This window comes from Xylocopa sonorina, chromosome 14 (genome assembly GCF_050948175.1).
Source record: "Xylocopa sonorina isolate GNS202 chromosome 14, iyXylSono1_principal, whole genome shotgun sequence".
NCBI lineage: Eukaryota > Metazoa > Arthropoda > Insecta > Hymenoptera > Apidae > Xylocopa > Xylocopa sonorina.
The window spans coordinates 3,819,025-3,842,675 of NC_135206.1; the positions used below are offsets into that span (position 1 = coordinate 3,819,025).

General features: G+C 48.7%; 1 protein-coding gene across 3 annotated transcripts in view; it reads right to left on the reverse strand.

Moving 5' to 3' along the window:
• Positions 1 to 23,651, reverse strand: part of LOC143430432 (rap1 GTPase-activating protein 1) — a 94,847-nt gene that overhangs the window by 53,675 nt on the left and 17,521 nt on the right. The window contains exon 1 of one of the 3 annotated variants that reach the window (XM_076906727.1): positions 22,976 to 23,133. The exons of 1 other annotated variant lie outside the window; for it this stretch is intronic. In XM_076906727.1, the coding sequence (XP_076762842.1) occupies positions 22,976 to 23,016 (41 nt within the window). In that variant the 5' untranslated portion in view covers positions 23,017 to 23,133. Of the gene's footprint in view, positions 1 to 6,405; positions 6,621 to 22,975; positions 23,134 to 23,651 lie in introns of those variants that run through there. One more of the 3 variants, XM_076906726.1, reaches the window with a different exon arrangement.

Below are 23,651 nucleotides of genomic sequence, written 5' to 3' on the forward strand. Positions count from 1 at the left end.
CTTTGTCTTCGCCTGTGCAGAGGCCAGAGCTGACAGTTACCTCTCTCGATAACAGCGGGGACCAAAAATCGAGAGTCCAACTTGTTGCTAATTGAGAAAGCTCGTTTGGGACGGAACGAGCGCGACTGACAGTGCGTTTGCGTCGCGAGAGAGGAAGCAGATGCTTAATTAATTCCTCGCCAGTCTTAATGATAAAATACGTTTCGTCTGATCCGGCAAGTGGTGACGCAATGGTTTGAAAAACCGTTCTTTTTCTCGCTTCGTCTCCCTGGATCTTTGACCCGGCTTAATTCCGTCCAATTTTCAGACGCGTTCCACATTCCTCCCGGATCGTGTCACTCCCTTCCGGTCTGTCTCACGCGACGAAACGAGGACGCTATTCCACAAAACGTTACCAACGCCACTTCTCTGTATCGTAATCTCGTTTCCTTTCGAATCGATATCGCGGAAAAAAGTAGATTCGAAAAGATATCGATTACTGCGATTTGTTTGCGCCAAGCAAACGCGTGCGCGATTCCCTGCGATGTCTGACGCAAAGAAGCGTAGCGAATCGACGAAAAAATTTGGGCACGCGTTAGAAAGATCGCTGCAGGCATGCATAATGGCGCGACATATGCTGCTGCGCTGACTGTTTGGAAAAATTGTCTGTGAAATCGATGAGGGGAACAAGCCAGAGTAAAATCGTCAGGTTTAACAATAATGGAATCAGAAACAGAGCTGTGGATGATTTGGAAAGCCAGCTGCGCGATTCGTAAAAATTTGAAGCATCGAAAACGACGCGCTATCGAAAAACTGAGCTCTCGAGCAGACCCAGTCGAAGCTTTGACCCAGATCTGGTAATCCGAAATAGAAAGGAACGCGGATCGAGGTGAATCAGCGGGAATACCCGAAAAATCAATAAACGCGCGACAGCTAAATATACAAGGCACGCGTGTAATTCGAGAGCGGAAGATGTACGAGCGCGGAAAGTGAAGTGCATACATTAGAGGACGATGAATTCGGCTGGCAGCTCGCTTCAGCAGGCTTCAGAAAAATCCTGGGGCTTCCCCAGCCGACTTAAGCCGCTGCTAATCCTCCCTCGTGATCCGGATTTTCGAATCAAGGGTCGATCGCGTGGCAGGGACTTCTGGTCGATGAATGATTTAAATGGTGGACCACGAACGAGGGGTAATTTCGAGCCACAGCGACATTTATCTAAAAACTTACGACTAGTCGTAGACTTGGAGAGTTTCAACAGCGTCACGTTGCGGAGGATCAACTGTTGGTGCGAGAAAAATGTTACGAAAGTGGTTTCTCAAAAAGGCTATTACTCACTCGATCGCAATATCGTGAGTTGAAAAATCGCAGAGTCGAGTGGGATTCGCAGTTCTGGGAATCACGAGGAATCGTCACTGCTATTACACAATGAACCATTCTATTCCATTATTCCTCGTTTCCACGAAAACCTCAGATAAGAGTATCGTCGCGATGCGACCAAGTTAAGAAACGAGGCGCCTCGACGCGCTTGCTCGAATTAATTCATGCAAAATAGGCCAGTGTCGCCCAATTTCCATGCGAGAGACCAACCACCTCGATAATCACGTCGCCAACACTCCAGCATATCGCAGCTACGTGCAACTGCAACTTATCTCAGCGACGAAAGCTGCCACCTACAAGATATATCCGTCCCCCATCGTCTCGCAGGAAGTGAACGGTGTTTTAAGAGACACGGCTTCCTTCGCGACGGTTGCAAGTTCGATCGAGAAATCTGGCGTACTCTGACAGTGGTTCGATTCATCCGCAGAGGGATCGAGGCCTCGCAAAAGGGCGGATACGCGAGGCGGCGTTCAGACGGAAAAAAGCCACGGCGGAGACGGAACTCTGGCAGCTGCGAAGAAGACGAGGAGAAGGATAAGGGAGGGAACTCTGCGCAGAGATATCGCGAACATACGGTCACTTGTTCCTCGCGACTTACATGTTAATTTTATACGACCTCGACTACCAATTTCGCGGATATATAGAACTCGACGGAAGTGGTTATCCAGCCAGCAAATTTACGTTTAAGAAAAAAGAATTGAAGTGATTGTGGAAATGAAGACTGCTAGAATTTTTTACTGTGACTAGGAATAGTGTTAATCCTTTTACGAACCCTTTGGACGAACAGACGTTTCCAACAAGATCGTTGTCCTGCGTGGTTCGCCAGTCGATAGATCCTTGCTGACGATAAAACTTGGTACGAGCTCGCGAGATGAAGACGACGATGAAAGCTAATAAAGCGATCCCAATAACCGCGATGATATCAGCGTGGTTATCTGTATCGCACCGCTTACGACGATCGAGAGGATAATAAGAAGGTACGGGACACCAGCAACGAGAAGAACACAAGTACTTATTCCTCTCTGGTGAGCTTGTAACGATGGAAACTGCGAAACGAGCGTCCGTTGGCGGAAAATTACTTTCGAAGCGGACATCTGCGCGACGCGCCCTCATTTTTATAGCACAGTGTGCAACTCTGTTAGCCGGTTATTAGTAGCTGGTTTCATTCGTTTCTGAAATGCGCTCGCGCGATTTTATCTTCCTATGAATTCCACCGAGTTTTTCACCGCGAGTACACGCATGAATAGCTATGGTATTCGAATTTTTTATTCCGCCAGTAATCGATCGAACATTCTTCTTCAACCACGTTACAAAGTCTACCACGATATCTCCTCAGTCGAAGGCTTTAACACTGATTGTTAACGACACCTACTGCAAATCGTCATTTTTAGTCAGAACTGCTTCAAAACGAGATAAATCACACTCTCCTCTACTGTTTTGGTGTATATTCAGTTGGAGATGTTAAACGAGCATAAGCAAGGCGTGGTTTGTGGTCACAGTTGCCCGCAAAACGCTTCTTAAACTTCTCGATAAACTTTTCTTTGCCAACGAGAACTTGCGATAATTCATTCTCTGCCAAATGTCCCATCGTTACTCGAATGTTTGGTCTCGTGTTCGCTTAAAAACGCATCGTTACTCGCATTTTTCCACGCACGACGAGGAAAACGCGACGTTTAATGCAGCCCAGCGACCCTAATGGATCTATCACGCGACACGCAATAAATAACCGAACAGTATCGAGGATAAATACACAGGGTAATACATCTGTAACGGTATGCACATATGTAGGTACACGTGATGTCTCTCGCGTTAAATGGGACTTCAAAGGGCGCTCGCGGCGCCGCGACGTGCGTTCACGGCGAGAGAAAAAGGCCCACGATTTATTGGTTCACCGTCGACTTTAACGCTGACCGGCTTAAACGGACTTTTCAATGAGCGGGACACGCGTTGCGGAAGGTACACGCGTAAAACCTATCGAAAGGGCGACACGGGGACCGTGTTCGCCTTTTATATACCTGCACGCGTCCCAGACTCACCCCTTTCCGCCCTCTTCCCGACTAAATCGGTATTAATGGCCCAGAGATGTCCCTTGGGGAGTCGAACGCTGCCATTCGATATCATAATTCTCGTCAGAATGCAACGTGTCGGCTAATTTGCCCAATCGTCGCGTTTCCCTTCTGCCTTGTCGATGAAAGGAAAATTCGAGTCATCGGATCGGCTGGCAGCGATCGATCCTCGTATCTATCGTACAGTTCTTTGCGTGATTTATCGTGGTGAAAAGGGAAATTGATGGGGTTCGATATTTTAATAGGACGCGTTAATTTATACGTTCGAGACGAGGTATTAAGTAGGCTTAAAGAGGATCTTTAATCCTCTGTAGAAAGCTACACGGTTCTGTTTGAGCAGATACTTATTCTAATGAAGACATTGTTTGCGGACCCCATTTGTCTCGCCAGACCATTCATCTCTCGCACCTCTAAGCTAGCATCCGATGCGTGCGCGAGATGAACGAAGCGATTTTTCTTTTTTTCGCCAGAGAAAAATGTTGAGAAATAGCTGCAACGTTTTCTCGTTTCGCGAATCCCTCGCGCGAGAAGATTCCGCCAGACAGACGTCCGGATGGCTCGTTTAATTGCATCCGCGTGGTCACCAAAAGAGGAACCAGCCACCTTTACTCGCGTTCCTCTATTTTTCAGTCGGAAACTTTCTCCCTGACAACAATACGGGAGACGCAGCGCGCAATGTGCTCGCCAGAAGACCGAGCCAGACGGCGGGGACCGCCTTTTAAGCGCGAGGGGGCCATAAAACAACTTCTGGTTACCCCGTTGGAGACGCGCGCCGAGGATGCGAGCCGTTTTCACACGCGGACGCGTGAAAATTGCGATCGTGACTCGTCTCTCGAAGACACGACTACTGCAAACACACTGAAATACAAACGCAACGAAAAACAGAGATCAGTCGACGAATTTTCCTGCCATCGAGACACGACTCGATCGGTTTGTCTTCACGAATTACCGCGAAAGCAGAAGTTAAAGGGACGGACGCGTGAAAATTGCAATCGTGGCACGTTTCTCGAAGACACGACTACTGGAAGCACACTGAAATGCGAGCACTATAGAAAACAGAGACCAGTCGATGAATTTTTCAACCATTAAAACACGACTCGATCAGTTTGTCTTCACGGATTATCGCGAAACCAGAAGCCAAAGGGACTGACGCGTCTGGAGTTATATTAGTGTCATCCCAGCGTGGTTCCTTCTTTTTTTAGTTCCACTGCTCGCATCTAAGGATAGAATCTATCCTCGCACAAGGGTCTCCATTCGAATCGACCGTTTTAGCTGACGGATATCCGATAAATGTGTCGCGCGTTTCGAAAGTCCCGGATTTACCAGTGAATAACTGAGGAAAAAACAGCAGGCAGTGGATTAATGAGAAGCACAAGTCATCCTCTTCGTCGTTTCCTCTGAAATACCATCGATGAGTCGCGTCGCACGGAAACTGGACGACCAACTGCTTTTAATGGAATAATTCGAAGGTACTTTGGAACGGAAGACTCTAGTCGAGAGCAGAGCTACTTCATGGACGTCCATCCGAAGCGCAGGAGCAACCAAGCGGTCGAAGGACAATCGTGGCTTAACGTGAAACGCGTGGCCATAAAAAATCGCTCGTGTTCGCCGCGGCGCATCGAAAAACGAGCACGTTTCCGGGGAACACGGTGCATCCGCGTGTATCGCGTTGCAGCGTGCATTCCGATTTTCTGAACCGCCGGGAATGCCTCTGCTCGACGAGGGATACGACTCGCGTGTTACGTATACGTGGTGTACACAGTTTGAACCGAGCTGAAGTGGCACCAGGAACGCGCACGTCCGTGCGGATCGAATAATACGGGAAGAAGATCGGTATGCTTGGTTGTCTGCCTTTAAAATCGATTGCGATAAACCATCGGGCGCCGTGAGCCCAAGCCACGAGGCCAGGCTCTTCCTGCAACCCCTTCCGCGACGGTTGTCGTCCTTCGAGGATTTTAAGCGACCATGGCGATCGAGAGGCACCTCGTTTGCCTGAAATTATTCGAGCAGCTGGTTTCTGGTGTATTGAGAGACACTGAGAGACACGAGGACATTTCCATTGATGACACACGAGGCTCCGTGACGCGTATCGCGGCGACACGCGTGCGTAGGCCTTCTGCCGGTGAATGAGTCGTTTGAGCGTGGTCAGTGTTGCAGAACTTGATGACGTAGCGACGAGCTGGATGAAATCGCTTCGAACGCCGGAGATACGACCCAGTTGGAGCTGTTTTTTAACGCGACTCGATGGTTCGAACGCTCGAGAGACGCTTGGCTTTTCATCCCCCTCCAGCAGAGGCGCTTTTTCTTCGTGAACCCTCTCAGCTACACGCGCGCAGTACCAACAGCGATTACAGTTGGGAAAGGGAGCGAGACGACCAGTCGATCGAACCCATAATCACAATTTACCAACGAAATATTTATGGACTGTCATTTTGTAAATTACCGCGAGATTACGGCTCGTTACGTGGCTTCATGCAAACTTGACGACGCTCGTGCGCTCCCGTCCAGGATGTAACGGGCATGCTCGAAACTTTTAACGACATGCACCGTAGGGGGAAGGATATTTGTACGCTACCCTAACTCGCGTCTCGTGTACACGAGCTAGCCAAACTAACCGAGGCGTTGTCTCGTGAACATCCTACTCATCGTGTACGTACGGTAGCCTCGAAATCGATCACACGACACGCTGCTCTCGTCTGTCTCCTACCCGAGGTGCAATTCAAATTGCACGGCTCGATCGACTGGTATTTACCAGTGAAAAATCGCTGATTCAACCGCGGATGTTTGTATGCATTTATGGGCAATTTGATATACCACGCGGACGATATGCAAAGGTATGCTAAATATTCCAGGGAACAGCATTATAATATTTATGAGGCGAGCGTGCAAAACACAAGGAATTATCGTCGACAATAAAATGTGGAACGCGATGCCGCGAAGTTTTGTCTGACTGAAGGCGAAATGAAAAATGGTCGAAGGTTACCGTTTCTTGGAGAGGAGCGTGTACGACTCCTTGGACCCGGTGCAGAGCCTCATCCTCATTTTGCGAGCTGTCCTGTCGACGCTTCGCTTCTTAGCCACGCCACCCTCTAAAACTGGCATCCAGACTGATTCGAGGCGCGTCGATGGACGTGAAAATCGACGACGGACTGACCGCGATCATTGAACACCGCCCACGAATAAACGAGCCGCGCACAGCACACACTCCCACGCGTCTCGTTCCACGCTTTTTCACCCGCTTCGTTAAAAAAAAAAAAAGGCCTCCACGATTCGCCAGCTCGAGCGTGGAATAATCGAAAGGACGATTAATCGCGTTTCACGCACCAGGTAATTATATCGTCGGCTATTTTTCCTAGCCACCAGCGACGTGATTTACCGCCACGGATCCTCGCTGGTATACACCAGCCTTATCGAGAGGAGGCGAGCTCGTTCTCCACACCCACGATCCTCCTCGATATAACCACCGCGATATCCTCGTGACCGAAAACTCTCCTCTCGCGATGGACAGCAAGTTCTTGACGCGTTCCACCCCGCGGATCTACTCGCGAGCCATTCGACCAAGCCAAGATGGCCGCGCGGTGAAAAAAAGCACGCGCTTCTTGCGCCTCGACCCGCAGCAATGCCGTCGTCGCTAGATAAGCGCGAGCGCGGCTCGCAAGAAGCCACTGTTTCCTCCTCAGAGATCAAAAGCGGCGCTGACAGAGCGAGCTTCTGCTGAGAATCGAGTTCCAACGCGCGCGAAATTGTACCACGGGGGTCCACCTTCGAGGGTTCCGTTTCTTTCAGGTGCTGCTCGTGAAACGCTCGCAGAACGATAGAGCCAAGAGGCGAGCTTATCGCGCGGAGATGCCACGCAAGGGTCGTCGTTCCTCCTCGCGAGAGCGAACGAACGATACGTGCACCAGCAATTAATCACTCGACCCCTGCACAAAGAACCGCGGCCACTGGTTTATCACTCGATGTGTCCCCGTGCGAGAAACTCAGGATTATTCGCGAGGAGTCGCTGGTCTTATTCGCAAACGGGCCAACGATAGCGTCACGCTTATCAACCTCGCGTTCTAATTTCTGAATGAAACACTCTGCGAGTCGTTCTTGATCGACGAATCGAAGTTCGATGGGACATTCGTGTCACTTTTGCCAGTTCAGGAACAGCTTTAGAGAGTCTGTATCACAGTCCAACAGCACTCGCGATGGAAAATCGTCTTCGCGGAACGTTATCACCTCTGCTCGTTGGTCTTCGCGATCCAACCTCGCGATAATCGTCCACGGTGAACCACGAACTAATCTTGATCGATAACGCTCGAGACGATCGAGAAACGTGTAGGACTCTCGACGAGGCGACCGCGATGGTCGCGTCGCTTGGTATGAGCGTGTGTGCCGATCGTCGGACGATCGTGGCGGAATACGTCGAGCGAGAGAAGAGGGGAGCTCCTCCTCGGGTAGTCCAATGGCAAAAGTCAACAAGAGCTCGAGGAGGCGAGGAAAAAAGCTGCAAGACGTTGATAGATACCGGCGAGCGACGCTTCTGCCCGCGCCTGCACGATACGCTCGCGAACGATTGCGCCAATATCAACGAGACGTTGCCTCCGTCACAATCCCACGAGCAGTCCAGGGAAATTCGACGATGATTGCCACACGCGTCCACTCTTTTCTTCCAATTTCGAGTTAATCTCGTTTAATCACTCGCTTCGTCAATTTTCTGTTACCCAAACACAGTCAAAGAACTTGGTCAACGCATGGAGAACCGCAATCTCAGCGTGGGATGAAATATGCAGAAACGTGGTAAATTTAATATCACTGATGATTTAACGGTGATTTAATCTCGTTTAATCACTTGCTTGGTCAACTTTCTGTTAGCCAAACACAGTCAACGAACTTAGTCAACGCATGGAGAACCGCAATCTCAGCGTGGGATGAAAAAACGCAGAAACGTGGCAAATTGAATATCACTCGAAAGTTCTCCACTGATGATTCATTGAAAATGATCGTATTGTCTCGCGTAACACTTTGAATCTCCCGGATTTCTCTCGCGCAGACAAGAGCTGGAGTTCTCGTGGAAACGCGCAGCAAGGCCCGAAGGATTCCGGCACGTACAGCTGAATGGGCCTCGGTGAGGAACGTGCACGTGCGTACGCGCAGCTCGACGAACCGAGTATGAAGCAAGAAGGCATGCGTCACGCGCTCGTAAGGCCCCAGTGCTAGTGACACAACTGCACAGGAGGGGGGCACGACGCTGGCCAAGCGGAGGGGAAAATGAACGAGCGGGCCCTCAGGGTGGAAATATCTTTCTCCTCTACCGTCGTTCCCTTCTCTTTCTGGATCTCTCTTGTCTTCTACTTCTTTCAATGTCCATCTATTTCGCGTCACCCTTTGCTTGCTCCTCGTTCGACACCCTCGTTTCCGCCCTCCTCGATCTTCTCTGCGTTTAAGTAAAACGTTCGAATAGCTCAGAGTTTTTTTTTTTTTTTAATGAGAGTTCTTTGGTGTTTGATGCTCTCGTGTGTTTCAGAATGTCGAACGTTGTTCTTCCTTTGAAGCTGGCTTTTTCTATGCCTCTCGTCCATTACTTTCTGTAGGTTAACCCCGTGTCACGGTCTCGAGCACCGTGTGTGCCGTTATGTGTTAAATATGCGCGTGCATAATACGTTTCCGCGGCTGTTGGCAGCGAGGTTCGGTACCGTAGGTGGTAATCGCCGATGATGTAAATCGAGGAGACTTTTGACCACCCACGACCTCTTTTCCACTCGCGATACCGCGATTATGCATTACGCTATACCCGTTTCGGGTGATAACTCGCGACGATAATTGCTTCGAGCCGTGCTGGCGAAATTCTATTTAATTACTGTCGCGTTTCGTCGCGTTTCGATTACCATTTCAAAGGTTTTTTCGTTATTTTACGAACGACGATAAATCGTGAAACGAAAGCACGTTCGTGGAACAGAGTTTCGCAGAATTATTTTATGTTAGATAACTGTGAAATTTCATTAGCTGGTTACTTATTCGAGCAATAATTCATATCGCTACGCATCGTGTGTAATTACTGGTGGAAATTGGTAGACTTTGTGAACAGCACTGTGTGGAAGATTCGTGGATAACCATAGATGCGAGTAGAAAGTGTTCGAGACGGAAGAATCGAGATAACTAATTGACGGCACTGTTCCTACTATTCTTTTATGCTAACGATAAGTAATTAGCGGCACGCGAGACGATGAGATAAACAAGGATTTAGATGGTAATAATCAGCCGTTTAATATTCCGCCAGTGCCTCGTCTCGCGGCCAATGGCGAGCGAGAAGAAGCACAGGCAGGCTAGAAAACAGGATCATATTAATTATAGCGTTTCAGCAGTGGCAAATCAAATGCAGCACGCGTCTCGTTCAATTACCCGGACAAATTTCCATTTATGCAAATGAACAGTTGGAACTGGCCTCAAGATCCGCGAGGATTAGTCGAGTTACTCGAATAGAATCGACTCCAGTCCTCAATAATTATCGATACACGAGACCATTGTTCGTTCGACTTGAACACGCTCGTTTGAAGTTCAATTCTATCGTCTGTTGCTTCATTTCGCGGCTGGATCTCGACTTGAAATCGAAACGAGCCAAGTATCTCCGCTCGCGTGGACTATTAAATCCGTCTAATTGAATTTAAGTAGCTTAACCACTTCGAACGAGGCTTCGCAGTGAACGCCGTTCCGCAGCGTTCGCGGATACGAATTTTCACGCGTTTCACCGGCTACGCGTGCACGTGGCACGCCATTTTAATTAGAGTTCGCCTCTGCTCTACGCCTGCTTCTTGGAGCCTCGAGAAAGCAGCGATTAAAGAACAGAAAATGATCGCAATCGTAGATATTTCGCGGTCAGACAGTCCTCGAAATCTGTGAAACCGCAAAGGACATTTATCTCTGCACGCATTCTGCGATTCAACGACTGTCGCGCCATTATTCGCGGTCCATAAACTTCCACATAAGTGGAAAAACGCGCTCGAAACCCTTCGCCTTTCCTCTTTTCCCTTTTTTCGAACAAAGCTGGCGATTTTCGAGGGGAACTCGACGACGCCACGCGACATATGCGCGCTAGTTTTATCGTGGGGGATGAAATCGCTGGAAAATCGGCTGCGACCGCGGTGAAAACCGACCAGGGAGAGAAAATTAAACTGCGAATCGCTGTAACAGGGTAACACGAGCGATTTCGATTCGAAATAACCGGATATTTCGGTTAGAAATCATTATCGTGCCTTACTCGTCCCCTCGAGCAATTATGCGCCGCCATTTTACCCTCATCCACCGCTTAACCCACCCTTTATACTCGTTGTTCCTCCACCAGGTCACTCGCCGCGCGATTTCCATTCGTTTTATCAAATTGGATTCTTCTGTCGAGTTATTCCAGCAGATCTTCTGTACAATACTTGCTCTTGCTTCAGGCAACAGACAGAGGGATGCTTTAATTAAATCGTACAAGTAGTTCGAGGGTTTTCGCGTCCACGGAACTGTCTTTGGCTTTAAGTTAACACGAACAGTTCGCTCGTGAGAATGTTAAATGGAACGAAATGGAATGAAATACGAGTGCGTGAGCTTGAACGGTGGAAAGTGAATCGCAGGGACTGGGAGTAACGTCACGGTGGTGATTTACAGGTTCCTCCGCAGCTGACATAGTGTCCCGACGCGGAAGACACCGGTAATGGCACACTGGGTAAAGGTTCGAGCATATGTGCGGTACTCGTAAACTACACGCGTACAATAGCGGCTCTTCGATTTGATTGCTATTGTTCCAGACGTGTACAAGCGGCACTTGGCTCTCGCGACGCTCTGAAATACCATCCGCGTGGTAAATGCATAGACTCTTCTCTAAATTCTCTATCATTTCTCTTTCACTCTCTTCGAAATTAAATTCTCGTTTATTCGTTAAAAATATTACCAAAGAAAGAATACGCATAAAGTAAGCACTGATATAGAGCGTCTGAAATACCATCCACGTGATAAATGCATTGTCTACGTCGAGCATCTTCTCCAAATCCTCTATCATTTCTTTCTCACCCTCTTCGAAATTAAATTCTCGTTTATTCGTTAAAAATATTGCCAAAGAAAGAAGATGAAAGTGCATACGCATGAAGTAAGCACTGATATGGAGCTCAGAGGGAATCACCTTACTTCCGGGGTGGCGAAAAGCACGCGAATCCTCGAGGAAGTCGACGCAGCGCGAACGATCGGACGTCCCTGACAAAGGTTCTCTTTCGAAAGCGATATGAGCAGATATTAACGCCACGACTGGCCATTATGCCACTCGGTAGCTGCATCCTGTGCATTCATTTCGAATCACCGTGCCAGCAAGGCACGTGTGCATCAATGTGCGCGCACGTCCCCTCGGCCTACACGACGACAACCGCCTTGCCCCAGCTATCTGCCTACCTACCTACCTACTCACCTACTCGTACGTGTCCATTCACCTAACCTGTCCCGTTTCCTCGCCGCTTTGCCCTCGCTTAACGCGAGCGGAGCGTTAACGCCAGCAGAAAGGGCTCGAATACCGCCGTTCCACGATCAGTCGCGAATCGAACTGCAGTCTAAATAGTTCATCTGTGAACAGAGCAGCCTTCGAACAAAAGAGCAGAAGAAAAAATTGTTCATAGCTGCGTGCACGGTTCCACGATTTTTTTGTTCTCATGTGAAATCACTGTGGACCTTCTGCGATGCAATGCGAGGTATCGTGGATAAGAAATTAGTCTGCGATTAATATGATCGTATGATCTGTTCGTAGTTGAAGATAAAGTAAAGATCGTACGATGGATTTTGTAAAGATTACAGCACGAAGCGATAAACGAAGAGGCGTGGACGCGGCGACAGCGGAGCGTAGCCGCGGATAACGCAGATGCCGTAGGCGATAACCTGTATCGTGAATCACGATCCTTGTTAATATGAAAATGATATTCGCCGGTACCCCGCGATTTCTCGCAGCGAGAACGGACGATACCAGCGTGGAAACCTGCCCAAGGAAAACCAAGCGAGCCAGAGAGAAGAACAATGAGCCAACCGCAAAATGGCGCAACGCATTGTGACACGTTGCGTTCGTCGCGTAAGGCGCGGAATGCAACGACGAACTGCCTGTCGATCGATCGACAGTCGAAGAAGACGCACTTGTCCTCGTGGAACTCGCAAACTGTTTCGATACCTGCTGCAGACACGAGTTAAGTCTCGCTTGCCAGCCTTTGTGAAACTCTGGCAGACCTTTTATGGCGTCGCTGCCAGAGGGGTCACAATGGATCGGTTCTCTCGCTAAATCCTCGTTTAACTGTCTGGTTTCGAGCGACTTTTCGACTTCACTTCATCATCCTCCAGCGCAAGGTGCGAGTTTGCCAACAGAAGCAACTGCAAGAGCAAGATTTTCATCGAGAATCACTACTTTTGTATCAGATGCATACGTGTTTTGCTCTGAACACGGGACAAATAAAAGGAACACAGACAAATGGAACTCTCCCTGCACAGCCAGGAAAATGAAAGAAGGGAAAAAAGGCGGAGCGTCGATGGTGGAAGAAGAAAACAAAGGGGTGGCAGCCCCTTTTCGCGGTTGCGTCCACCGTTTTGACAGCGCTTGACGAATTCTGACACGAGCTCCGGCACGGCTGCTCGATTTCGAAAAGCAGTGCCAATGCAGAACGACAGGGGGGTTCGAAAGAGGCACGTGGACCGTGGCGAACGAACAATCGAAATAATAATGTAACGCGTACTCGATCGATTCCCTCCGCTGCTGCGTCCCAATTGGAGCGCGAGCCATTTTTGGGGACCGCATCAACGATTCGCACAGACGACTCCACACAGAAATTTTCATTTAATTAACGTTCTGATTCTCTCGCGAAATAAACCACGAACGAAATGCGTGGAATCTCGTCGAAAGCTGGTCGCGCGTTTTCATCGTTCATTTGTGGTCCATCGATCCTCTGATAAGTCTGCTAAAAACCAACGGACAGGATTGTGTGAGCCGTCGCGTTGCGTTTCCCACCTTCGCTGATAAAACGAGAATGGAAATCCCTCTTCCTGTCCGCGGTTCGTAAATCGAGCTGACGTCCGTTTCCATCGAGACAGTGACTAACGAGGTGTAAAGACACTTGCCGTGGAAGTGGGATATGATGGAAAGGAACGTGAATCAGGGGAGTAACGCGCTTATCGCGTCGCTCTATTTGCTGTTCCTTCACGGCGATTCGTTCTGCCTGCTGACCGCTTTTATCGTCCGATCAATTTGTTCAGAAACGAAGCCTCAGAGGCGATTCACTTGCTCCACATCTTGGCCACACCAGCAGCCACTCGCTTTTCTTTTTCTACGTGTTTAGAGCTGCATCGTCAGGACTCGTGGATGCAGAAAAATCGAGCGACAGAGTCGAGGAGGGGCACCTGTTGCACACAGTTGGCGAGACTGACGGTAAATCAATCAACGAGTGGCAGTAATGCGGTTCACAGAGAGGTCGTAAACGGTCTTCGAATTTCCTTCGTTCGACTCGTTTTCGCAACGCGAAACCAAGCTATTCCTCGCGACGATCGTCAGCGTCCGCTGGTATCGCGTGTAAACGGCTTATCGCGCGATCTCGCGGCTTTTGTGCCGGTTTACAACGTATAAATCGCTTTCACTTTTAAACGGGCGTTCCGCGCCGATTTTTCCTCGCCAAGCGAGCGTCCAATGGAAGCGAGGCGTCGTGGGCTACCATGGAATTCGCCCGTTTGTCACGAGGCCCCGTTTAACCGCGAACAATACGAACAGAAAGGGGGGAAACTATTCCAGCTTCGTTTCTGGCTAACAAAACCGCGACCACATCGTAACGCGCGTGGAAAATTAGGAAACGTGCCAGTACATCTTGTCCTGCTCGCAATTAGTCAACAGCAGATTTAAACTCCTCGTTTGAGAACCTGCCAACTCGTTGCTACAATTTATTCAACGGATCCTATGCGCATGGAATCGATACTTTAAACGTGAAACAAAAAATTGCTCGAGATCATACATCCCTCTTTCGACTGGTCATAACGCGAAATTGCGCGTTTCAGAAGGGTGGATGCTCGAGGACGTTAAAGAGGATAATATCGACTGCGAAATTCAGTCTCGCTGCTGAAGAAACAGTAGACGACCTTTCGAATTCAACCATCCAGTCATTTTTAAACGTACGAGTATTAATCGTGCGAATTAATTTAGCGGAGAACGCGTTCTCGCGCGAGGACCATTCTTGGTGCACCCATGGCTGAAAATTAGGAAACGTGCCAGTACATCTTGTCCTGCTCGCAATTAGTCAACAGCAGAGAACCTGCAAACTCGTTGCCACAATTTTTAAACGGCAGACTGTAACAATTTATTCAACGAATCATCCTATTCGCATGGAATCGATACTTTGAACGTGAACCAAAAAATGGCTCGCATCCGTATCGATAGCAGCAAGCGTGTTACACGCAATTCCGTGCCTTCCACTGCTCGTTACTTGCTCTCGCGAAGAATGACTGGTCAGAGTCCCTCACACCAGTTCCCGTACACCCTGTAGAGGCGATGGGTGCGCTGTGGAACGGTCGTGCACACGTACAGACGACGGAGGCTCTCCTGGCCGGTGTCAAGGGATTATTGCTCGAACTCACGAGCACCGCAAGGGTCACTGTACACTTCATAGATATAGCCTCATTCACAAGAGACCGCTCACTTGTTAGTGGCTTTGTTCGAGAAATTGTGGGCTGTATGGCGTACGTACGCGGTTGCGCCCCGCGGTAATGGCCTAACTATATTTCGCCGTGCGAAAGGAGAGAGGATGGCTCCCTCGCTGCGCGAGGCATCCGCGAAACGTCTCCGAGGGTATCCGCTATGGAAATTAACTGCGGCATTGTATTATACAAATTGACTTTTTTTTTTCACTTTAACCGCGGATTCCGCCAGCTGAAAAGCGGCGAGCTGGCACCCGCGATAATTCCTCCGCCGCGTGATAATAAATAATGCGCCAAGGGGCTGTCAATCGGACAAATCGCCCCGTGTAATTGCGTTTCCTTACTTTGCCGCTCGCGAGTCGTTTTAAAACACACACACCCGCGTTTCCTGGCGTTTCGAGCGACCTCATCGACCATGTTTCCTATTCGAACAGAATTCTCGAGGAGAGAATAGACGATCATCCGATTCTATCTTATCTCTGGTCTTTACTTTCAGTCGCGACTGGTTTCGCGACTTTCCTGGACGCTGCGTGGCGGTTAAAGCCGCGTCAACCTCGGTAATTACACGTCTTGACACAGTTTTACTCCCAGCGAGCTCTCCCACCGATTCCACGCTCACGTTTCAACGCTGCTCGCTTCGAATTCCCGCCACGTCTCTGCGAAAAGTGACATAACCGAGAAGAGTCGCGCGTTAATTGCACGGTTTAAGAGATCCATGACTGGCAATAAGTAATATCAATAACTCGATCGCAAAGAGATGCTCGAAAGTACTCAGAGGATTGATAAGTATTTTGAACCGCCCCATTGGATCATAGTTTCAATTAATTAACGCGTCCACGCGCGACGCGACAGAAGTGCATTAATCACCGCTGAACAGCCTCGCGAGAGCTCGCTGAGAGAGGAAAGCAATTTTTTCGAGACCAACTTGAAAGGCGCATCCACTCTTAATCCTTTTCACGTACAGGCTGCGAAATGATCAAAGTGTAACCGTCTCGTCTCCGAGCGCAGACCCGGGCCACTTCAAAAGGTTTCCCTCGCGAATGAAACTGGTCACCGGATGCAGTGCACGCCCCCTTCTTCGTTGCAACTTCCTTTTTAACCAGGTACGGATCGCGCTGGGACAAAGAGCAGCAGGTTCAGCAGGTACTGGGCCAGTTTAGTCCCGGTTTCCATCGTTCGTCTACGATCCTCTGAACGCGTTTGATTAAATTCTAGCATACCGGGTGGCACTGCAATCCTAGCTGAAAACTCTTGTCATTTATTCCCTCATTTGAGAAATTTAGAATCGAGGCTCTGGTTTTTTTATAAACGAGTGACGCAAGCGTCCACTTTCGCATCTCAATCACTTTCAAAGTAATTTCTTCGCGAGACGAAGTCCTCTCACTCTCGATGTTTCTCTTGGTTTAGCTGAGGATTTTCATACGCACACCCTGTAGAGGTAGACGAATATTCTCGCGGACTCGTTTCAACGAGTGGATTCTTTTCACCGCGGACGTAAGACGAGAAGAGTGTAAAAATGAAGTGGGCGTGCATGAAAATATCGTTGGGGCCTCGCGAGAGAGAAAGGACCCGCGGAGAGACTCGCTCCTCAATATTCCAGAGGCGGAGAGAGGGCCTCCACCTTTTTTTTTTCTCTCTCTCGCGAGGCCCAGCTGAGCGACGGTTGAACAGATTTCGCATCTCCGCACGTCATCCGGCGCACAATGCTCGCCGTCCGCTGAGAAAAAGTTTGCGACAAGGTTATTAAAGCTGCGATAATATCGCTGTGCGTGCGACGCCATTAAATCTTGTTCCCACCGCGGGCTCCTTCCGCGTCCTTTCTGAAAGGGGGACCACGGCAGATCGATAGTTCGCACGTGGGCCCAGTTCTTACGGTCAATTCGCCTCGCGCGCTTTTGTACCAACGCCTCGATCGTTATACATTTGCGGTAATGAGACGAGCGTTCAACGGCGACCAGGCGTTTCTGTGCGATGCAGCGAGCTGTGGTCGACAAAAGGAATTGAAATTGGAAAAGAAAAATGAAAGAAAGCGTCCTTCGAACGTGCAGCAATTTCGCGACAACGCGGGGACTCGATTAAAACACCGAATTCGATCGCATACGTGGACGTTAATCGATATGGATAGTGTACACGTATCGGGAGGGAGCCAGCGATAAATCAGCTGGACTGAACGGGAAGAATAAAGTTATTATCCGCGTCAGTGCTCGATCGACATCACCAGTTTCTATCGAGCGCGATTTATGCCCGCAATCAAGTTAATTACATCGCAACGATGCCAAGTTTCCGCGCGCAGCGTGTTATTTCGTTAATACCCGACGTAATGCCGTAATTGTTTGGTATAAAGCCGCGGAATCCCGGCGATATTTCAAACTTTGTGTACGGCTGGACGCTGGTTAAATTGAAATCGCGTCTTCGCGGCCGTTGCCAGGCTCTCGCGGTTGCTGTTTCCACGTAGGAGGGACCACGCTGAGAGAATTGCATCCACGGTTATTAATAAGCGCGATATCGAAAACTGTGGAACCCACCGATTTTTTAGCGTCCTCGCCAGGCTGTGTTTCCGCACAGCTGCGCCACGGAGGGCGATAAATCGCGATGCGATTAACGAACGCATCGCGAGGAGACCAACATCGATTTCGCGATCGTTCGAATCTTTCGTCACCTCGATATTCTACGATAATGGAATCTAAACGTTACTCATCGAAGATATCGAGAGTTCTCTCATTCATTTCGCAATTGCCAAGTCGAAGTCCATGCGACGCATTTCTGGCCATTGAGAGACGAAACACAATTGAAAATCCTTCGAGATATACAAGCCAGATTGATATTCACGTGGAGCGTAGATATCTCTTCCTATGAAACCATCGAACAACCGTGGAAAGTTCATATCCCTCTTTCAACTGGTCATCAACGCGAAATTGCGCGTTTCAAAGGGGTGGACGCTCGAGGACGTTAAAGAGGATAATATCGACTGCGAAATTCAGTCTCACTGGTGAAGAACCAGTCGATGACCTTTCGAATTCAACCATCCACTCATTTTTAAACGTATCCGTATTAATTGCGCGAATGAATTTAGTGGAGAACGCGTTCTCGCGCGAGGACCATTCTTGGTGCACGCATGGCTGAGGGATGACGAGTGACCAGGGTGGCGCTGCTCGTCGAGGATCGCTGCAACCTCGCTGGCTCGCAACCGCGCGATTACACGTGCGAAAAGATCGCGACAAGGTTATTAAGAACGATAATATCAGGTCTCGACTGGCATTTGCATACCGCGGCGATCAGACGAGCCACGCCAATGTCGTGGCTCGTAACGATCCGAGGATCGTTCTATGGGGTGTTCACGCGACTGAAAAATCTGCTGCGAATATAGTACGCGACAAAAGTTTCTCGATTCCGATCTGAAACGACGACGAAGCGTCTGAGACGCGAAGCTTTCGAGCTTTCTTCAGGAATATCCAAAGTGCTCGATCTCAGCTCGAAACGAGTACTTGGAAAAAGAGGGGAAGAGAAGTTAACCGATCCTGCGCGCTGGAGCAACTGTTCATTATGCAAATACACGGTATTCGGTGTTTCAGTTTGGCAAGCAAGTAATCAGCGCAAGTTTCGAAGATTGATTGACCCGCGGGACGTGCGTTGCATCAGGCTTCGCGTGTATCGCTCGTTCCTTGTAATACGCGTGAAAAGAGGACGAGTCGCGTGTGATTGAAACGAGTAACGGTCGTACAAATTGCTTACAATGTAGAGAGTAATCTGTGCACGCGGTTGCATATAAACGGGTGGATCAATGCGGTGGACACGGGGAGGTAATTATCGCGGCGATAAAAGGTCGAGAGCTGGACCATCCTCGAAATTGGCCCATAAATTCCACCGGAAATCAGTCGAATATCTGCATAATGACGCCTGAGAACGCTCGAAAATTACAAGGGCCGCGTATTAAGCGGTTCTCGTCCACGCGGAAGAGTAATGCGCTCCCCTTGTGACCATTGGTCGTTTCGTTTTACGTCGTCCGCGTCGAACGACGTGTGCTTGCTCGCGAATTTACGAACAGAGCCTCGAAACACTTTTTCCACCTTTTTCATAGGTTCTTAACTTATGTCTCAATTTTACGTCCCACCTTTCACGTCGATTAACGTCTCTATAATTACATACGAGACTCGGCAAGAAGAGGCTCAAGTGGAGAACGATTTAATTTTGGAAAAGGCAAACAACTGATGCGCGCGACAATTCGATTGCTTTTGCTGTCACGTTTCGAAAGCACTCGACGATTTTTAACATCGCGTCCAATTTGAATGCAGAAGAGATCGAAAATATCGCTCGACATTTCACGAATTCCTCTTCTTTCCACGTTTCTCACCACTTTCGATGGAAACAGATGTACAGTCGTTAGTTAGTGCCTCGAATTTTTAGTTTCTGCGAACCCAGTTAATTCCACTCGACTGATTAATCAAAAGCTTCCGCGTTAACGAACGCGTCGACCGTCGAAACGGATGGCGAAGAAATGACGCGGCCTTGACGGGACAAAAGCTGGCGTCATTGCCTTCCAAGTATCATTGGCGCCGACAGATTCATTGGCTCAATTGAAACCGAATCGATCGCACTGCGCCAGCCAATTACACATTCACCCATTCATTAGAACGCGCAAGGTCGATCATCGACCGCGTGCACGATTTATTTCGATAGAAAATTACAACCCACCACTTTCGAGTCGATCAACGAGGCTTCTGATCGAGAAAAATCGTCCGCAGCCGCGAGCTCGATCGGATTTTTAGCCAGTAAATTTTATCGATCGTTAACGATACTCTTCTCATTTTAACGCTCGCGAATTGAGATCGCTCGAGTAACGTTGCTTTAGAAACTCGCGTCCGGAAGCGGATTTCTTGTCTCCTGCTCGCATCGAATCAAAAGAAAAAGCTATGCAATTTGCGAGGGGAACGACCTGGTAAAAATAAATGTAGAAAACACTCGATTATGATTCTTCTCGCCAGCGATTTCAACTGACTTTTCAGCGGAGTTTCATATCGCGAATCCGTGGTTCGAAGGAAATTCTGAATTATCATTTTTCGTAGAAAGTTTCTCGTTGGTGCGCGACTGCGTTGCTTTACGTTTCCTATTCGTATCGGGGAGAAAAAAATCGATAACAGATTTGGCGCGTTCCTTTCCTCTTTTTCTTTTTTTGTTAATTTAGAAAGAGATAGTTTTGTTCCACGCGAGAATCGAAGGCATTCAAATTAAAGTCCAGCGAGATTCGAGCGTAGAAAGCGGGCGAGCGTTCAATTTGCAGCGGCGGTTGTATAATTTATTCGAGCAATAATTAATACTTAGCGGTAACGAATACTGTACCGCGTGATATAATTCATAGCCAGTAGTAAACGCTGAGGTGTATGAAATTAAAAATCCTGATTTTGCTAACAGCCATAACGGTATGCTTAGTCGGTATGAAAAATATGCAATTTCACAGTCGCAGGATAATCTGGCCGATCTAGGAGGAAGCAAAAAATCTGCGAGAGCGCGCTGTAAAATTGAAAGGATCGCTGATCGAATTTAAAATGCGACCATGGCGAAAAATTAAATTTATTCTCCACTTTTTACGCGAATTATTGTACGTTAATATTGGTAGCATTGTAGCGTGAAAATTAAACGTGAAAGGGGACTTTTCTACTTATTGAACGTGAGATTCTCGAACGTCTGCCTGTACCACTCCCAGTTTGAAACGTTCTGTAGAAGCTAGGCGCATGAAAACGTAGGCAGCACCTAACGCACTTATACGAACCGGACAACCTTGCCCGCGAAGTATCATTTCCATGAATACCATCGTGTCCATATGCCTACAGGCCGTGGATTAGTGAACGAAATAAAGACGAGGGGGGAAGACGAGAGGCGGTGTACAGTGTTCGCGTGATATTTCGCGGGAATTTATTCGTTTTCACCCACTGATAAGTAACCGTGGCTTCAGAAACCCGCCACGGCGGTTTTTTTCAACTTTCCTTTCGCACGGAACGACCGCGACGCTTCTACGTGCCTACATTACCGATCAAAAGTTTCGCGTCACCTATCGCGTGGTATCGTCTTCCATAAAGTCCTCGTTTAATCACGACGGATCGTCCGCGATGATCACGAATCGTGGAGGAAGAGAAGAGGCTAAACGAAATTGCTGTCTCCGTTTACATTTCGACACGAAAGGTTCGACTCGAGGTGATATCGTATTCTTTCATTCGAAATTGCGAATTTTTGAGTTTGTCAACGTTCTGAAAGGGTGCGGTTATTTTTCAACCCTGAAAATCGCCCACGAATCGAGCGAAAATCCATTTAAATGTCGTTGTTGGAACGAGACGGATGCTACAGCTTCGATGAATTCACTGCGAGGTTATTATTAATCGAAAAATTCAATTAATCCCGAAAGTTCGTTACCCCTGGCTGTCTCTGGTCAATTAATTCCACGCGCGCATAGAAATCGAGCGCTTTCGAACATAAACTCGATCCTCCCGGCGACGTACAACTCGCCAGAGCGAGTTGAGAAACACGCGACGCGAAGCGTGCGCTCTCGTTCTGCCCGCGCGGAAAAGTTTCACCGAGTGAAACCGCCTGACGGCCTCTTCGCCTTCCTGGCCGAGCATCGACGCCCTCGTTAGATCAATTTGCCAACGCACGGCACCCACAAACCGGCCGTCACTTCCATCGCGGACAAATCGACGCGGTGTGGGCCGCGCGCGATGAATAAACAGGAAATTAGAAACGTATTCCAAGCGACCCCCGACTACCACGCCATTTACCTCCATTGGAAAATTACCCTCGCGAAATTAGCCGAATGGACCGCGAACAATAATTGATTCGAAGCCTCGGTCAATGGACAACGCTTCCGGATAACTCTGACAACTGGATTCAGCTTCCGTAATCTGATTTGTCTCGACAGAGGCGCTGAAATTTAAGTATTTTGGCTAAGAAAATCGTTGGCTCGTTGTCCACGTCTCTGCTAATGTCTTCTACGATTTCTACCTTAATTCAGCTAGCTTGAAATTTCTACCTTAATTCAGTTGGCTCAATATTTTATTAACGCGAACCTGTTCAGTTCTTTTGGACAATAATTGATTCGAAGCCTCAGTCAATGAACAACGCTTCCAGATAAGCCTGTCAACTGAATTCAGCTTCCGTAATCTGATTTATTTCGACAGAGTCGCTGAAATTGAAGTTATTCGGCTAAGAAAATCGTCGATTCGTTGTCCTCCTCTACAATTTCTACCTTAATTCAGCTGCCTCGATATTTTATTAACGCGAACCTGTTCCGTTCTTTTAATTACACTCGACTCGAGATATTTCCTCGAGCCTGCACGCTACCTCCACCAATTGAAATATCTTTGCCGCTGCTTTTCGAATGACCCGCATTCAAACTTGTACCGCGTCAAAGGGTAATCCATCGATCTCGAGATTTATTAGAATATCCCAGGACAGATATGTAAAGAGCAGGGACGTAATTACGTGGCAAACAGGCTCGCAAATCCTTGGGATGCGCAAGCTCGGCTGTCTTAACGTCGACCAGTGGATCCTTGACAAAATGGGGTCTCGTTCTAATTCCGTCTTAAATTTGATCTACCTTAAGTACCCAGCTGAAGAGCTGGTCGTTATACCCGCAGTGGAAAAAGAATATCGGTCTTGTTCCTCGACGCGTTCATTAGTATTCCAAGCGGTGGATATCTGGCGTCCCTCTCTCTGTCGCGATCATAATTCCATTTCAGATGGCAAACACCAGCGTTCTTAAAAAGTGCACCTCGTGGAAGGCAAAGATTTCGAAGCAAAACCACGATCTTGTCTACTTTCGTGCGCTCACTTTTATTCTCGCATCGATGCGAATCGAGTTAAATCGCAGGCAACGAATCTGGCGAGGCAACAACACTCACCCAGTGTCCCCGATGTAGTCCAGCATGCGTATCTTCAGCATCTCCGCGGGGTGGTCGCGTGGCAGACGAGTCCCATACGAGGAGGATCCAACGAGGACCGCGTCGAAGTCGTCTGGCGCGTCGCGAAATCCTCCGCTCGAGCGAGCACCGTCCGCGATCGTCCAAGAACGCGGTCTAACACGAGGAATCGAACGGTACCACGTCCCCGAAGCCTCGAATCGGACACAAGTTCTACGTGACTCACGTCCCTGACACGTGTGTATGCACTCGAAGAATAATTTCGATCGCTCGAGGTGCCACGCGAGCTGTGAATCTTCCTTGTCGCTCGTCTTTGCTCAGCCTTGTCCTTCGCGAAGAACACGAACGATTATTCGCGTCAGAGACTCGCGAGATGCGAAGAGCAGAGACAGGAAGTTGGGTCACGAGGATCCCTGGCGTCCATGATGTTTCGCGAGTCGTTCAGCTTCGAATTGAAATCGCCAAAAGACGAGAAACGAGAGAGTTCGAGGGTTCGAGGCTCGAGAGCGTTAAGCAGAGAGGCTAAATCTTGGAGAAAGAACCAGAGTGATTCACTTTAAAGGCGTAGATAAAAGCACGCGCATCGAGAACGTTTTCTGAGCGTTATCAGGGACTGGAAGCAGCCTCGACGGACGTAATCGGCTCGCGAGGAACAGAG